Source organism: Odocoileus virginianus, chromosome 2 (assembly GCF_023699985.2).
Source record: "Odocoileus virginianus isolate 20LAN1187 ecotype Illinois chromosome 2, Ovbor_1.2, whole genome shotgun sequence".
NCBI classification, from domain to species: domain Eukaryota; kingdom Metazoa; phylum Chordata; class Mammalia; order Artiodactyla; family Cervidae; genus Odocoileus; species Odocoileus virginianus.
In genome coordinates this window covers 34,623,077-34,642,218 of record NC_069675.1, presented here as the reverse complement: position 1 = coordinate 34,642,218, position 19,142 = coordinate 34,623,077, and the positions used below count along the sequence as shown (strand labels likewise).

At 38.4% G+C, this 19,142-nt stretch overlaps 1 protein-coding gene across 4 annotated transcripts in view; it reads left to right on the top strand.

Moving 5' to 3' along the window:
- ASB3 (ankyrin repeat and SOCS box containing 3) overlaps nt 1-19,142 on the top strand; it is a 234,162-nt gene that overhangs the window by 110,072 nt on the left and 104,948 nt on the right. For 3 of the 4 annotated variants that reach the window (XM_070478325.1, XM_070478332.1, XM_070478336.1), the window contains one exon: nt 124-1,916. The exons of the other annotated variant lie outside the window; for it this stretch is intronic. In XM_070478325.1, coding sequence (XP_070334426.1) covers nt 124-329 — 206 coding nt within the window. In that variant the 3' untranslated portion in view covers nt 330-1,916. Of the gene's footprint in view, nt 1-123; nt 1,917-19,142 lie in introns of those variants that run through there. 4 annotated transcript variants of the gene reach the window in all.

Below are 19,142 nucleotides of genomic sequence, written 5' to 3'. Positions count from 1 at the left end.
TAAGTAACATGCCACTTGTGTTTATTAACAGAGGTGAGGGAGGGAAAAGGGTATTTACCTTAATGGGCTGTTATACTTTCTGGTTCAACTTTTTTATCTTTCTTTTTATGTTTGTTTCTCCAGCCTCTGTTCCATCCCTGACCCACCTTTGTCGTTTGGAAATTTGGTCCCGTCTAAAACTAGAACACCTACAGTCTGATGGTTTTATCCGTCAGTTACCTCTTCCCAGAAGCCTACATGATTATTTGCTCTATTCAGAGGTTTTGAGGATGAATGAAGTTCCAGAACTGGCACTTATTCAAGATGGAGAAATCAGTGAAACCACTTAACATAGTTTTTGTCTTACTATGAAAACCACCAAGATAAGGAGCCATGGAGTACAAATTCTTCACAATTTTATGGTCACAAAAGATGATTTTTGTTTGTGTGGTTGGTTAGGCTTTAGAGGGCAGTGGTTTAATGGAAATGTTTACAACGAGGCTTCCTGGTAAAAAGAAGTGTTGTAAATATCATGTAAGTTACTTTATTACAGTTTCATCATCAGTACTCTTTATGTTGTGATATTCATTTACCTAACCATTTTCTGCTTTATTCTGTTAATGAACTGTGAATGCTGCTTCTAGTGCTAAACATGGCCTATTTCCACGTATGATTCTGTGTTTGTTTACCTAGGGCTAGAGCTTAGAAGAAAAGGCATAAGTCTTCACTGGAAGTATACACACAGTGAAGTTGAGTATCTCTTATGTTTATAAAGGAACTGTATTATATTCTGTTCTCATCTCTTAATTGATTTGAAATTCATTGGCTGTTCACAGGTAAACTCAGGGGAGAATTTTCTTTTTAAAGACTATAGAAAATAAATCATTTTGCTGTGTTCTTTTTTTTCCAGTTTGATCCTCTTTTTGGCTAAAAAAAAGATTCCTGTTTCTGCAAAGGCAAGAACAGACTTAAATTCAAAGACATGTTGAAAAAAAATTAGGTTGATATTGAGATAAATGTGCATCTTACCACATTTACATAGTATTAATTAGGAGATTGGGAGAGACATTTCTGTGGTATCATTTTTAAAGAAAGTAAGGTACGTATTCCTGAGTTGCTCACGATCAGATGAAACATTGCAGGTCCATTCAGTCTCCAAATCAGAGGGCAGCTTTAATCCTATGAAGCAGTGGTTGCTAGTTCTGTTAATGTTATAGTGTGTTTCCTTTTTACTCTCTGGCTACATTATCAAATAGTCCATGAAATTTAAACCTTAGAGACCTAGGTTAATGAAATACTGCCTCATTGGTTTTACATTTGTTTGCTAGGAATCTAGAATCAGAGAGGACTGAATATTGTATCAAGTGAGCTTTGAAAAGAGGCTGTGGACATTTGTCTTGAGAGAAAGGTTAGGAAAACATACTGTCATGTTAGACAACTAGAGATGGGGTCCAAGGGAAGGCAAGTATTCTATCCTATTTGGATTCTGTGAGTTAAGATACATGGGAGTGGGTCAGTCAGATTCATCTCTGATAGACTTTTGCTATTTGATAAAAGCAGTTATGATGGCATACAAAATGATGGAGACATTAAGGTCCAAAAGGATAACTAAATTCAGCTTAGATTGGAGCTACAGTTGCTGCCTGTGGGGTGGAGATGGACTTTGAAGTGGGTATACATGCAGAAGTAAGGGTGGATAGGGAAAAAACAGGTGGCAATTCTAATAGTTAATAAATTCTAAAAAAAGTATGTACTATGTAGTATTTTTTAAATGTTTGTACCTTTATTTTTTTTAAACCCTAATAAGTCTCTGCTTTAAACATAATCAGTTTTTGTTAGGGTCCAGTGTACATGGAATGTTTACCTTTTAGGGTGAATCTTTTCATGTGTTTTTGTTTATATTTAAATATGTAATAAATTCAACTATTCATAACTTATCATTGAGCTCTTATTCTTAAAAACTTAAAAATATTTCAGAAACATTAAGACCCTTAGTATTTAAAGCTTAAATTATTTTACCTACTGTATACAATATCTTTCTTTTAGGCTATTTTATAATACATAAATATTATTTTTATGACTAATAGCAAGGACTCAGTAAGAAATCCAATCCAGAAGTATCTAAAGGTAAGTAAATTACACTAACAACTTCTGATCAAAATGATACATCAAGGTAGTGTGAACTTGAAGCTCTGCCCTACATGTACCATGGTGCTTTAGTATTCTTAAAGTCTCAGTGAGCCTGATGAAGAACTCCATACAGTGGTTTTCTAATGGTGGTACATAGTACCAGAGCAGGACACATATTGGTTTTGATAACAGTTGTCAAGAGTTTATCCTACCTTGATTTGATGTTGTCCTTTAAGTGCATTTCCTGCTCAACATTCCTGTCATAGGACATCTTTCTGTGATGATTTCATATAATAATGATAATCTGGACATCATATTTTCTTAAGTAAACTTTTTATTGACATTTAACACATGTAAGAAAAATATACATAAGTATACAAACTGATTATAGTTGACCCTTGCACAACATGGGAGTTAATGGACTCCTACCCTCTACCGAATTGAAAATCTGCTTATGGCTTACAGTCAGCTGTCTGTATCTCTGAATTTAACCAATTATGGATCTAATCAAGTATGGTAGATTGTGTAGTATTGTAAAAATGTTGCTGTTGAAAAAAATCTGTGTATAAGTAAACCTGCACCAGCTCAAGCATGTTGAAGGGTTGACTGTATTTTTACAAAATGAAAATGTCTGTGTAATCAGCATGCAGTTCAAGAAACAGAATATTATTAGCATGCTGGAAGTTCCCTTTGTGGCCCTTCTAGTCTCTGTGTTCTTGCCAGAAGGGTAACCACTCTTCTGGGTTTTAGCACCAACAATCTGTTTTTCCTGGAATCATCCACTATGCCCTCTTTAGTTTCCTCCTACTTTTGTGTGCATTTTCAGATTCATTTATGTTATCATGTGTAATAATAATCATTGTACATCATTTCTTTCCTCTCCCTTTTGCCCATGTAACAAGTGTCTTGATATGCAGCTTTCTGGTGGTCTTGCATCCCAGATCAGTCACCTACATCATGTCCCATGATCACTTGTGACATTGATAATCTTTGACAGGCAGCCTAAGTGTCATATTTATGTCACATGATCAGTTGATATCTCAAACATTGGATTTGTTCTCCCCTAAGTTTATCTGTAAACCTGTATGAAAATTGTAATACTTCATAGATCTTCAGGTATAGTCTCAGGTACAATTTCAAGACCTCTGAGTATTTTTGATTGGTTATTCTCAAATTCGACTATAATTGTGTTGGGCCTCAAAAACTTATAAATAATAACTGTGACAAGAATGTAAATAACTGTGTCTTCTGAAACAGCGGACTTGGTTCCATCAGCATGAGGAATAGAAAGAAGTTGAGAAAATCTATCTAAAAGTTTGCCTTTCATTTTTTATGCTCCTCTTTATTCTTGGAGCCCTTCATGGATCACAGCCTTGTCTTGGCAAAGGGGCTTTTGTAACTCAATGAGGCTATGAGCCATGTTGTGTAGGACCACCCAAAATAGATGGGTCACAGTGAAGAGTTCCGACTAAATGTGATCCACTGGAAAGAATGGCAATCCACTCCAGCATTCCTGCCTGAAGAACCTCGTGAACAGTATAAAAAGGCAAAAAGATGTAGGAAGATAAGGCCTCTCAGGTCAGAATGTGTCTAGTATGCTGTTGGGGAAAAGTGGAGGGCAATTGCAAATAGCTCTGGAAAGAATGTAGCAACTGGGCCAAAGTGGAAATGACTTTCAATTGTGGATGTGTCTGGTGATGAAAGTAAAGTCCAGTGCTGTAAAGATGAATATCGCAGAGGAACCTGGAATGTTATGTACGTGAATCAAGGTAAATTAGACATGGTCAAGCAGGAAATGGCAAGATCGAACATCAGCATCTTAGGGATCAATGAACTAAAATGTACGGAAATGGGTGAGTTTAATTTAGATTACCATTATATCTACTACTGTGGGCAAGAATCCCTTAGAAGAAATGGAGTAGCCCTCATGGTCAACGAAAGAGCCTGAAATGCAGTACTTGGGTGTAGCCTCAAAAATGACAGAATCATCTCAGTTTGTTTCCAAGGCAAATCAGTCAACATCAAAGTAATCCAAGTTTGTGCCCCAACTGCTAATGCTGAAGAAGCTGAAGTTGACCAGTCCTGTGAGGATCTACAACACGTTCTAGAACTAACACCCAAAAAAGATGCCCTTTTCATCAAAGGGGATTGGAATGCAAAAGTAGGAAGTCAAGAGATAACTGCATAACAGGCAAGTTTGACCTTGGAGTACAAAGTGAGGCAGGGCAAAAGCTAACAGTTTTGTTAAGAGAACATGTTAGTAATAGCAAACACCCTTTTTCAGAAACCCAAGAGATGACTCTACACATGGACCTTTCTAAATGGTCAATACTTAAATTATATTGATTGTGTTCTTTGCAACTAACTCATTTGAAAAGATCCTGATGCTGGGAATGATTGAAGGCGGGAGAAGAAGGGGACGACAGAGGACGAGACGGTTGGATGGCATCACCGAATCAATGGACATGAGTTTGAGTAAACTCTGGGAGTTGGTGATGGACAAGGGAGGCTTGGTGTGTGGTAGTCGATGGGGTCGCAAAGAGTTGGACACGACTGAGCGACTGAACTGAATTGAACTGATGGGACCGGGTGCCATGATCTTAGTATTCTGAATGTTGAGTTTTTTAAGTTGCCATTATCTTCCTTACCTCCATCATAGTTTGGCCTCAGGTCAAGCAACAGGAACCAGAGATCAAATTGCCAACATCTGTTGGATCATCGAAAAAGCAAGAGAGTTCCAGAAAAACATCTATTTCTGCTTTATTGACTATGCCAAAGCCTTTGACTCTGTGGATCACAACAAACTCTGGAAAATTCTGAAAGAGATGAGAATACCAGACCACCTGACCTGCCTCTTGAGAAATCTGTAAGCAGTTCAGGAAGCAACAGTTAAAATTGGACATGGAACAACAGCCTCTTTCCAAATAGGAAAAAGAGTATGTGATGGCTGTATATTGTCACCATGCTTATTTAACTTATGTGCAGAGTACATCATGAGAAATGCTGGGCTGGATGAAGCACAAGCTGGAATCAGAATTGCTGGGGAAATATCAATAACCTCAGATATACAGATGACACCACTCTTCTGGCAGAAAGTGAAGAAGAACTAAAGAGCCTCTTGATGAAAGTGAAGGAGGAGAGTGAAAAAATTGACTTAAAACTCAACATTCAGAAAAGTAAGATCATGGCATCTGGTCCCATCACTTCATGGCAAATAGATGTGGAAACAGTATCAGTCTTTATTTTTGGGGTCTCTGAAATCACTGCAGATGGTGACTGCAGCCATGAAATTAAAAGACTCTTACTCCTTGGAAGGAAAGTTATGACCAACGTAGACAGCATATTAAAAAGCAGAGACATTACTTTGCCAACAAAGGTTTGTCTAGTCAAGGTTATGGTTTTTCCAGTAGTCATGTATGGATGTGAGAGTTGGACTATAAAGAAAGCTGAGTGCTGAAGAATTGATGCTTTTGACCTGTGGTGTTGGAGAAGACTCTTGAGAGTCCCTTGGACTGCAAGGAGATTTAACCAACCCATCCTAAAGGAGATCAGTCCTGGGTGTTCTTTTGAAGGAATGATGTTAAAGCTGAAACTTCAATACTTTGGCCACTTCATGCGAAGAGTTGACTCATTGGAAAAGACCCTGATGCTGGGAAAGATTGAGGGCAGAAGGAGAAGGGGATGACAGAGGATGAGATTGTTGGATGGCATCACCGACTCAATGGGCATGAGTTTGAGTAGGCTCTATGAGTTGGTGAAGGACAGGGAGGCCTGGTGTGCTACAGTCCATGGGGTCACAAAGAGTTGGACACTGAGAAGCAACGGGGGGGGGGGGGGGGGAACACAACCCTGCCCATCAAAGAAAATTTGATTAAAGATTTACTGAACATGGCCCTGCCCATCAGAACAAGACCCAGTTTCCCCCCTCAAGACTGTGTCTCATCAGGAAGTTTCCATAAGTCTCTTATCCTTCTTCATCAGAGGGCAGACTGAATGAAAGCCACAATCACAGAAGACTAACCAAACCAATCACGTGGACGACAGCCATGTCTAGCACAATGAAACTATGAGCCATGCCATGTAGGGCCACCCAAGATGGATGGATCACGGTGGAGAGTTCTAACAAAACGTGGTCCACTGAAGAAGGGAATGGCAAACCACTTTGGTATTCTTGCCTTGAGAACGCCATGAGCAGTATGAAAAGGCAAAAAGGTATGACACTGAAAGATAAACTCCCCAGGTCGGCAGGTGCCCAATATGCTACTGGAGATCAGTGGAGAAATAACTCCAGAAAGAATGAAGAGATGGAGTGGAAGCAAAAACAACACCTGTTTGTGGATGTGACAGGTGATGGAAGTAAAGTCCGATGCTGTAAAGAGCAATATTGCATGGGAACTTGGAATGTTAGGTCCATGAATCAAGGCAAATTGGAAGTGGTCAAACAGGAGATGGCAAGAGTGAACGTTGATGTTTTAGAAATCAACAAACTAAAATGGACTGGAATGGGTAAATTTAACTCAGATGACCATTATATCTACTTTTGTAGGCAAGAATCCCTTAGAAGAAATGGAGTAGTCATCATGGTCTGCTGAGCAGGATAGAAAATTCTTTTTTTAAAATTCTATATCATTTGCATTAAATGAGCAATGCAAAGAAATAGAGGAAAACTACCGAATGGGCAAAGACTAGAGCTGTCTTCAAGAAAATTGGAGATACCAAGGGAACATTTCATGCAAGGATGGGTGTGATAAAGGACAGATATGGTAAGGAACTAACAGAGGCAGAAGAGATTAAGAAAAGGTGGCAAGAATAGACAGAAGAACTATACAATAAAGGTCTTAATGACTCAGATAACCAAGATGGTGTGGTCACTTATCTAGAGCCAGACATCCTGAAGTGTGAAGTCAAGTGGGCCTTAGGAAGCATTCCTTTGGACAAAGCTAGTGGAACTGATGGAATTCCTGCTGAACTCTTTCAAATCCTAAAAGATGATGCTGTTAAAGTGCTGCACTCAATATGCCAACAAATTTGGAAAACTCAGCAGTGGCCACGGGACTGGAAAAGGTCAGTTTTCATTCCAGTCCCAAAGAAGGGCAATGCCCCACCAAAGGACAGTGCTAACAGATGTTCAAGTGAAGTGAAAGTCACTCAGTTGTGTCTGACTCTTGCCACCCCATGGACTATACAGTCCGTGGAATTCTCTAGGCCAGAATACTGGAGTGCATAGCCTTTCCCTTCTCCAGGGGATCTTCTCTACCCAGGGATTGAACTCAGATCTCCCACATTGCGGGTGGATTCTTTATCAGTTGAGCCACAAGGGAAGCCCAAGTAGATCACAACAAACTGCAAAGTTCTTAAAGACGTGGGAGTACTAGACCACCTAACCTGTCTCCTGAGAAACTTGTATGCAGGTCTAAAAGCGACAGTTAGAATTGGACATGGAACAATGGACTGGTTCAAAACTGGGAAAGGACTATGATATCACAAGGCTGTGTATTGTCATCCTGCTTATTTAACTCATATGCAGAGTACATCATGTGAAAAGCTGAGGTGGATGCATCCCAAGCTAGAATTAAGATTGCTGTGAGAAATATCAGTAATCTCAGATATGTAGATGGTATCACTCTAATGGTAGAAACTAAAGAGGAACTAGGGCTTCCCCTGTTGGTTCAGACGATAAAGAATCCACCTACAGTGTGGGAGACCTAGGTTCAACCCTGGCTTGGGAGGATCCTTTGGAGGAGGGCATGGCAACCCACTTCAGTATTCTTGCCTGGAGAATTCCCATGGACATTGGAGCATGATGAGCTACAATCTGTGGGGTTGCAAAGAGTTGGACATGACTGAGGGACTAAGCACAGCATAGCAAAGAGGAACTAAAGAGCTTCTTGATGAAGGTGAAAGAGGAGAGTGAAAAAGCTAGCTTGAAACTCAACGTTTAAAAAACTTAAGATCATGTCATCGGATTCCATCACTTCATGGAAAATAGAAGGTGAAAAAGTGGAAGCAGTGACAGATTTTCTTTTCTTAGGCTTCAAAATCATTGCAGTGACTACAGCCATGAAATTAAAAGATCCTTGCTCCTTGGAAGGAAAGCTATGAGAAACCTAGACAGTATATTAAAAAGCAGAGACTTCTCTGTGCTGACCGAGATTCACATAGTCAAAGCTGTGGTTTTTCCAGTAGTCATATATGGATGTGAGAATTGGACCATCAAGAAGGCTGAGTGCCAAAGAATTGGTGCTTTTGAACTGTGGTGCTGGAGAAAACTCTTGAAGGTCCCTTGGACAGCAGAGAGATCAAACCAGTCAATATTAAAGGAAGTCAGCCCTGAATATTCATTGGAAGGACTGTAGCTAAGGTTGAAGCTTCAATACTGTGACCACCTGATGGGATGAGCCGACTCATTGGAAGACCCTGATGCTAGGAAGGATTGAAGGCAGCAGGAGAGGGGAGTGGGAGAGGATGAGATGGTTAGATAGCATCACTGAGTCAATGGATATGATGTTGAGCATGCTCCAGGAGATAGTGGAGGACAGAGGAGCCTGACGTGCTGCAGTCCATGGGGTTGCCAAGAGTCAGACATTACTTAGCAACTGAACAATAACAACTATATTGTTGGAGGTATATTCCCCTAATTATATTTCTTGTTTGGTCGTAGAAATATTTGTTTGAAGAAGCACTTTCAGTTTGATTATTATCTCAGTACTGGCAGGTCTATAGTACTACTGTGGAAAGATTTTAAATGATGTGAATGGTTAGGTAAAAGGCTAGTGCCAAGTTTCTAATAATGTAGCCATTTTCAGTTGTGTGATCGAGTGCTTTAGATCTAACTCTAAGGGAGAATAACCAGTAAAATGTCACACTGGCTTCCATTTTCATTGGTTCATCTTCAGTTAAAGTAAATGGAACCTCACACTGCTCGCTTATCCAAATACTCAATTTAAAAAGGATCTCTAAGCCAAAGGGATCTCTAAAATTTTACCCGTGACCCTTTGGTACTATTAATTCCCCTGAATTTCCTGTGCCAGAGCACTTGTCTCCTCCTTTCTCTCTTATCCCAAACAGCCACATAACTGAGGTGTCAAAATTATGTGTAAGTGAGAGTCCAAACCAGTAAATTGCATTACCCATTACTCTGTGTGACCTGGATAGTTATTTGAAAGATAACCTAGAGTGAGTGTCCCTGCATCAGGAAAGGAATGCTGAGTACAGCCAACTAGAGCTATATAGAGCTAATACTAGATCTCTGAGTTTACACCTACATATTCTCCCTAGAAGTGGTGTTTATGACTTCAGGTAAATATGGCCCATGTTTGAAGGCTTAGAGACTATCATAATAGTATATGAACATACTTGGTATTTTTCTCTTTATCCTTTTTCATTTTTTAGTAAAACATCTAAGGAAAATTTAATATTCCTGTGTGTAACTTTTGAGTGTCTTTGTTTTGCTTTTTTTTCCATTTAGAGATGGAAGAGAAAGCCTCATTTCTTTTTGAGGCTGCTCTTCATCTGTATATTATTATTGTTAATTAAATGACAAGTGGTCATTGAATCATAATACCTGGAAATAAGTAAACTTGTTTTCTTTTTTGTTGGAGTTAATAAAAACCTGTGGCTTTCATGAGACAGGGAACTGATTATGCTTAGTATTTTCATTACATGTTGGTAGGGAAATGTATAGCCTTGTTTGTAATGACATGTCAGTAGTTTACACTGAGAGGAGGCCAGTCTGAATTATACTTTTTATGGAAACATATACTTTAGGCACAGATTTTAAGTACTGTATTTTCTGCAGTTGCTTTAGTGAATAAAACATTTTGAGTAAAGGGTATCTGTTAACCTGTCCCTTTGCTAATGTGTCTTTTAAAATTTCTCATATAGCCATAAGAATAATAGTATTTTAGCTGTTTCATTTTAAAAGGAAAAAATTCTTAAAACTCAGAAAGAAAAGAGAAGCAGGGAGATGGAGCTGTAGTCCTATAATCCAAACTTAGTATATTGTTTACTTATGTGTTGTAGTATTTTCTTTCCCTTACATTAAAAAAAAAAATCTGTCTACAACTTTGAGGACGGTTTTTGTTTTTTCATAGTTAAAATCAGCCTCACCTTTACAACTTTGTACCCTTTTCTATATTGTGTTACTGATACCTGTAGCCAGGCTCAAGCCATGACTTATTACAAATTCTGAGTTAGTAGGAAAGAAAAATAATGAGACATTTCTGACTTGATTCCTCTCTTAAGACAGCTGCATAAAGCAAACAACCCTTTCCTCTTTGTATGAGAAGAAAAAGAATGGAGGTGAGAGCTTTGTGAACTGTGCTAGTCATCTTGTCTCAGCCCAGGATAGTCATGTAATTGCATATCCTTTGCATTACTCTGTTATAACTATGTACAGTGTGTGTTTTTAAGGACGGAATTTAAAATACCATTGTTGCAGTAAATTAGTGTCTGCATGATTTTTCTGTCTCTTGGCTGCTTTCTCATGTATATGACTAATAGATAAAGCAGAACAGGTGGTAATTGCTATTGGCGCACTGTGACTTGTGAATAGCATCTGTTTATGTCTCTTTTACCATCAAATGGTTAGCAAAACCATCTCTTCACTACTTTTCTATGTGGATGATAAAAGTCTTATCATGAGTCATTATAGGGTGCTAATTACTACTCTTTTTCTAACATGACAGAATAGGTGAAGAAGAAAGTCCATCTGGTCTCTAAATATGACTATGATTTGAATCAAACCACTAAACAGAAGTCTTAATACTTTTGAGGTTATTTTGGAATATTGGATCAAATAATATGTGCCAAAGATATCAACTACATGCCAGAGTAGTTCCATAAATAGATGCATTCGTTAGTAACATGCAGTCTAAATTTAGATTTTGACACATCAAAATTATTTATTTTAGATAATAAAACATTTAAGTCCTTATGGTCATCTAGCTTATAATTATTTCATTTTATTCAGCCCACTCTTGAATGTCTTAGTGTTGTGTTTGTTTAAGTGTGCTGATTTAAATGCATACCTTTTTATTTATTATGAAAAGTTCAAAGCATATGAAAAAATAAGAATTATATAATGAGCTTCCATGTTGCCAGCTTTCATAATTATCACCTCATGGCCACTCTTTCCTTCCCCCCACCAGTTCCCTTTCTTCCATATCCATTTTGAAATGAATTGCAAACATAATGTTGGCAAATATATTAGTGTATATCCTTAGAAGTCAGATTCCCTTTAAAAAGCATAATGATAATACCATCATTATACCACCTTAAAAATGAATAATTTCTTAATATCAAATATCCAGTCAGTATTTGCATGTTTTTAATTGGTTGGTAGCTTTTTAAATGGTTTTCTTAAATCCAGATCCAAAAATATCACTGTGATGTGATTTTTTTTTTTCTTTGAAATTTTTTGGTTGAAGTTACTAGGTTATTTTCTTACAGAGTTTCCCATAGTTGAAATTTTCCTGGTTGCATACTCATACTGTCATTTAACATATTCTGTTTTTTTTTTCTTGTCTTAGTTATATACTCCTGTGTAATAAATTGCCTCAAATTTAGCAGCTAAAATAATAATTAACTTTGTAACTTATTTTATGCATAGTAGTTTGTACCTTTTTATCCCCTACCACTATCATGTCCTTCCCCTCTTCCCTCTTCCAACCTGTAACCACTAGTTTGTTCAGTAATGGTTTGTTCACTGTATCTGTAAGTCTTTCTGTTATATTCATTCATTTCATTTTTTTTAGATTCCACATATAAGTGATAACATACAGTATTTGTCTGACTGACTTCACTAAGCATAATACAGTCCAGGTCCATCTATGTTATTGCAAATGGCAAAATAAACCTTGTGTGAACCAGGAACCAAGGATCCCACAAGAGACTGAGCCAGACCTGCCTTTGAGTGTTTGAGTGTCTCCTGCAGAGGCAAAGGTCAGCAGTGGCCTGCCACAGGGATTGGGGCTCTGGGTGCAGCAGACCAGAACAGAGGCATGGCATATGGCATCCATCCTCTTGGAGGAGGTGAATGTTATCCCACCATAGAGCCACTAAGCATATGACCCACAAACTGGATAACAATTATACCAAGAAGTTCTTCCATTGTTGGGAAAGTTATAGGACCTGCAACAGGTTTCCAAACCTGGGGATCTGGCAAAGGAACTGAGAAACCCCCCCCCCCCCCCCCCAGGGAATTTGACTTTGAAATCCAGTGGGATATGATTATAGAACTTCATAGGACTGGGGAAGCAGAATGTTGGAGGGCACAAAGAAAATCTTGGGCACACTGTGACCCAGGAGAAAGGAACAGTGACCCAAAAAGAGATTGAGCCAGGCTTGCCTGTGAGTGTTCAGGAGTCTTTGTCCCAAGCGTGGGTAGACTGTGGCCTGCTGTAGCGCTGGGGCACTGAATACAACAGTCCTGGAGCCAGAGCATGCTGGCATAAGTCCTTTGGAAGGAGGCCACCATTACCACCATTACCTCTACCATAATTTGGCCTGAGACCAAATACCAGGAGGAAACACAGCCCTACCCATCAAAATTGGATTACAGATTTACTGAGCATGGCTCAGCCCCACCCATCAAAATTGGATTACAGATTTACTGGGCATGGCCCCGCCCATCAGAGCAAGACCAGATTCCCCCACAGCCAGTCCCTTCCATCAGGAAGCTTCCACAAACCTCTGGCACTTATCCATCATTGGGCAGATGAGAATGAAAGCCACAATTACAGAAAACTAACCAAACTGATCACATGAATCATAGCCTTATTTAACTCAATGAAATCATGAGCCATGCCGTTGTAGGGCCACCCGAGATGGACGGGTCATGGTGGAGAGTTCTGAAAATGTGGTCCACTGGAGAAGGAGATGGCAAGCCACTTCAGTATTCTTGCCTTGAGAACCCCACGAACAGAATGAAAAGGCAAACAGATATGACACTAAAAGATGAACTCCCCAGGTCATTAAGTTCCCAATATGCTACTGGAGATCAGTGGAGACATAGCTCCAGAAAGAATGAAGCGGCTGAGCCAAAGTGAAAACAACGCCCAGTTGTGGATGTGACTGGTAATGGAAGTAAAGTCCAATGCTGTAAAGAACAATATTGAATAGGAACTTGGCATGTTAGGTCCATGAATCAGGATAAATTGGAAATAGTCAAACAGGTGATGGCAAGAGTGAATGTCAACATTTTAGAATCAGTGAACTAAAATGGGCCGGAATGGGTGAATTTAATCCAGATGACCATTATACCTACTATTGTGGGCAAGAATCCTTTAGAAGAAATGGTGTAGCCCTCATAGTCAACAAAAGAGTCAAATGCAGTACTTGGGTGCATCCTCAAAAATGACAGAATGATCTCTGTTCATTTCCAAGGCAAACCTTTCAGTATCACAATGCAAGTCTATGCCCCAACCACTAATGCTGAACAAGCTGAAGTTGAATGGTTCTGTGAATATCTATAAGACCTAGAAAGAACTAACACCCAAAAAAGATGTCCCTTTCATCATAGGGGACTGGAATGCACAAGTAGGAAGTCAAGAGATACCCAGAGTGACAGGCAAATTTGGTATTGGAGTACACAATGAATGAAGCAGGGTAAAGGGTAGCAGAGTTTTGCCAAGAGAACGCACTGATCTTAGCAAACATCCTTTTCCCACAACGTAAGCGATGACTCTACACATGGACATCACCAGAAGGTCAATACCGAAATCAGATTGATGATTTTCTTTGTAGCCAAAAATGGAGAAGCTCTATGCAATCAGCAAAAATGAGACCAGGAGTTGACTGTGGCTCAGATCATGAACTCCTCATTGCCAAATTCAGATGTAAATTGAAGAAAGTAGGGAAAACCACTAGACCATCCACATATGACCTACATCAAATCCCTTATGATTATACAGTGGAAGTGACAAGTAGGTTCAAGGGATTAGATAGAGGGCCTGAAAAACTGTGGATGGAGGTTTGTAACACAGTACAGGAGGCGGTGATCAAAACCATCCCCAAGAAAAAGAACTGGAGAAAGGCAAAGTGGTTGTCTGAGGAGGCCTTACAAATAGCTGAGGAAAGGAGAATAGTGAAAGGCAAAGGAGAAAAGGAAAGAAATATCCATTTGAATGCAGAGATAGCAAGGAGAGAGATTTCTCAGTGATCAGTGCAAAAAAAATATAGGAAAACAATAGAATGGGAAAGACTAGAGCTCTCTTCAAGAAAACTAGAGATACCAAGGGAACATTTCATGCAAAGATGGTCTCAAAGAAGGACAGAAATGGTATGGACCTAACAGAAGCAAAAGATATTAAGAAGAGGTGCCAAGAATACACAACAAAAAGAACTATACCAAAAGGAACCAGATAATCACGATGGTATGACCACTCAGCTAGAGCCAAATATCCTGGAATGTGAAGTCAAGTGGTCCTTAAGAAACATTACTATGAACAAAGCTAGTGGATGTGATGGAATTCGAGCTGAGCTATTTCAAATCATCTTTTCAAATCATATTTCAAAAGATGATGATGTGAAAGTGCTGCACTCAATATGCCAGCAAATTTGGAAAACTCAGCAGTGGCCATAGACTGGTAAAGATCAGTTTTCATTCCAATCCCAAAGAGAGGCAATGCCAAAGAATGTTCAAAACTACTGCACAGTTGCACTCATCTCATATGCTAGTAAAGTAATGCTCAAAATTCTCCAAGCCGGGCTTCATCAGTATGTGAACCCTGACCTTCCAGATGTTCAAGCTGGATTTAGAAAAGGCAGAGAAACCAGAGATCAGATTGCTAACATCCATTGGATCATAGAAAAAGCAGGAGAATTCCAGAAAAACATCTGCTTCATTGACTACACTAAAGCCTTTGTGTAGTCATGACAAACTGGGCAAGATTTTTAGAGATGGGTGTACTAGCCCACCTTACCTATCTCCTGAGAAATCTGAGGCAACAGTTGAACCAGACGTGGAACAACAGACTGTACCAACTTGGGAAAGGAGTATGTCAAGGCTGTATATTGCCACTCTGCTTATTTAACTTCTATGTAGAGTACATCATGCGAAATGTCAGGCTGGATAAAGCGCAGGCTGGAATCAAGATTGTCAGGAGAAATATCAATAACCTCAGCTATGCAGATGACACCACCCTTATGGCAGAAAATGAAGAGGAACTAAAGAGCCTCTTGAATGAAGGTAAAAGAGGAGAGTGAAAAAGTTGGCTTAAAACTCAACATTCAGAAAACTAAGATCATGGCACCCAGTCCCATCTCTTCATGGAAAATAGATGGGGAATCAATGGAAACAATGACATACTTCATTTTCTTGGGCTCCAAAATCACTGCAGATGTTGACTGCAGCCATGAAACTAAAAGATGCTCGCTCCTTGGAAGAAAAGCTATGCAAACCTAGATAGCATATTAAAAAGCAGAGACACTACTTTGCTGACAAAGGTCTGTTTAGTCAAAGCTGTGGTTTTTCCAGTAGTCATGTATGGATGTGAGAGCTGGACCATAAAGAAAGCTGAGCACCAAAGAACTTATGCCTTTGAATTGCGGTGCCGGAGGAGACTCTTGAGAGTCCCTAGGACTGCAAGGAGATCAAACCAGTCAATCCTAAAAGAAATCAATCCTGAATATTCATTGGAAGGACTGATGCTGAAGCTGAAGGTCCAGTACTTTGGCCACCTGATGCAAAGAACTGACTCACTCACTGGAAAAGACCCTGACGCTGGGAAAGATTGAAGGCAGGAGGGGAAGGGGACGACAGAGGATGAGATGGTCGGATGGCAGCACTAACTCAATGGACCTGAGTTTGAGCAAGCTCCGTGAGTTGGTGGTGGACAGGGAGGCCTGGCATGCTGCAGTCCATTGGGTTGCAGTGAGTCGGACACGACTGAGCAACTGAACTGTACTGAAAATTTCTTTTTTGGGGCTGAGTAGTATTCGTGTGTGTGTGTGTGTGTGTGTGTGTGTGTGTGTGTGTGTGTGTGTGTGATTTTCTTTATTCATTCACTGTTGATGGAACCTAGATTTTTTTCATATCTTATTGTAAAAAATGCTGAGCAGTACTTTGGGGTGCACATATCTTTTTGAAGTAGTGTTTTCATTTTCTTTAGATATATACCCAAGAATAGAGTTGTTTGATCATATAGTAGTTCTGCTTTTAGTTTTTTGAGAGACTTCCATGTTGTTTTCCAACCAGGCTAAACCAATTTGCTTTCCTTCCAACAGTGTACTAGAGGTTTCCTTTTTTCCACATCCTCTCCAACATTTGTTATTTGTGGTATTTTTGTTGATAGCCATTTTGACAAGTGTGAGGTAATAATAGCTTATTGTTGTTTAGAGATGCATTTCTCTCATAATTAGTGATGTTGGTATCTTTTTATATACCTGTTGGCCATTGTTATATCTTCTTTGTAAAAATATCTGTCCTGATCTTCTGTCAATAATTTGTTTGGTTTTTTGATATTGAATTGTATGAACTGTCTTATATTTTGGATTCCACTCTTTTTTCATTTATATCATTTGCAAATAATTTCTCTTATTCAGTAGACTGTCTTTTTGTTTTGTCAATGGTTTCCTTTATTTAGGTCCCAATTGTATATTTTTGCTTTTGTTTCCTTTTCCTTAGGAGACTGGTCCACCTAAATATTGCTACCATGTATTCAAACTTTTTCTCCTAGGAGTTTCAGTTTTTGGTCTTATATTTAGTGCAGCTATCTTTTTAATCCACTATTCTTATTTCCATAGTCAAAGGTTACATAGTTTGCAGAGCCCAGTGCATAATGAGAATATGGGGCTCTTTGTTCAAATTTCAGGATGGGATCAACAGACTATTGAGCCTAACATGGAGCCATTCTAGAGCACAGAGACCTGTGTTATGGCACAGATGATAAAATCAACCCTGGGTTTAGAGACTTGATTAGATTGACATCTAATTCTTACACACTTTTTTCCCTTACACTACTGCTTCATCAATGAAGAGAACTTTATTTCTGTGATGTTGGCAGCCACTAGTGATTCTTAGCTAGATCTATTAATTAATTATAGATTCATTTTTCTACTGGCTGTAATACTTTAAAAAAGAGAACTTCCCTTAATTATTTGGTTATCGTGACATCTGATGCACATAGGAAAAACAGTACAATGCTTGGTTCTTTTGAACAATGAATTGATTCTCTAATATCTTTTAAAAGATGATTGATAATTTTTTATTATTAACATGAACATGGATTTTTTTTAATATATTGTAATCCATTGTAGTTGTTACCCTTATTGATAATCAAATTGTCCCATTTTAAGCTAACATTTTAAGTAGTCTTTGATAGTTTTGTTTTCTGATGATAAGAAATTCTGTTTATTGTGTCTGTTTCCTTCCTCAGAACTGGAATTAGCTCCTTTTCTAAAGAGCTTTGTTTACTTTTTTCAGAAATGCTATTTATAGACTATAATACACATAGAGAGTAATCTCAGCATTAGGGGTGTTCACTTCTACTAGTTTCATTATTGTTGAGTGAAAAGAACTAAGAAATGAGTATATGTTAATTCTGTTCATATTCTGCAAATTGATTCTTCAAATCCAGGAGTACATTTTTAAACTATAACTTCAGTGATCTTACATCTGCACATTTCCTTTGTTTTATGTTGAAAATCCTACTTTTCAGTGATGATAACAATAACCCATTTGTTTTATACAAGATTCACACACAGTAGTCTCAGTAACATTTTCTACACTACCATCAATAATAATATAACATTGTTTAAACATTTCTTCCCTCTCAGGTTCTTTTTATTATTTAACTATATCTCACTAGGGTTACGGGGCTGGCCTAGTGGCTCAGCGGTAAAGAACCCAGCTGCAGTGCAGAAGCCACAGGAGACATGGGTTCGATCCCCGGGTCAGAAGATCCCCTGGAGAAGGGTATGGCACCCCACTCCAGTATCCCTGCCAGGAGAATCCCATGGACAGAGGAACTTGGTGGGCTTCAGTCCATAGGGTCACAAAGAGTCGGCCACGACCACAGCAACTTAGCATGCATGCACACACTTAGGTTTATATGGTCAAATTGTTGTGTTTTAGTCACTTGAATACACAGGATTATATGTTTGATTTTCAATCTTGTAAGGATTTTTAAAATTTAATGTTGCTTCATAATTGTAAGAGGTATTTATATGGTTCAATGTTAAATGTAAAGAAAAAAGTATATTCAAATAAATCTGGCTTCTGTTTCCTGTTCATCCTCTTTTCTGACTCTTTCAAGGGAAGTTTTTTTTGGTATATTTTATAATTTTTTAAAATTTGTTTTAAACAAGGGCATATGTTTTCAAAGCCCTTCCTTATATAGGGGTAGTATATACAATTTTATCCATCTATTTCATTTAATATTGTATCCTGGAAATAATTCTGTAGTAGTATATAGAGATAATCTTCATTTCTCTTTATAGCAGCAATGCTGATATACCATGATTTATTCAGCATTTCCCCTATTGATGGACATTTGGATTATTTCCAGTCTTTTGCTATTAAAACTTGTGCTACAGTGAATAGTTTTGTCCTCTTTGTTTTTTTTTGGCCAGTTTTGCTTTGGAAGATTCCTAAAAGTAGGATTGCTGTGTCAAAAGGTAAAATGCATACATGAATTTGCTGGATACTGCCAAATTCCCCTTCAGAGGCAATAGTGTATACCTGTAATGTAGGAGAGCGTTGTTAGAGAAGATTGTAAAACTCTTAGCTATTTGCCAACCTGATAGATGAAAAATATGTATCAGTATAGTTTCAGTTTGTATTTCTCTAATGGAATATCTTTTCACATGGGTGGTAAGAATGAATCCAATATTAATGATTTCTTTAAAACTTACATGGTTATCCTAACAACATTTATTAGAAAATTCATCTTTCCCCTTTTATTGAGATACTACTGTTTATTGACACTACATCTCAGAATGCTTTTTTGTTTTCCACTGTCGTGTCTTCTGATTATGCACCTGTACTGAACTGTTTTAAAATTAGAGGACTTGTAGTATGTCTTATAAACCTG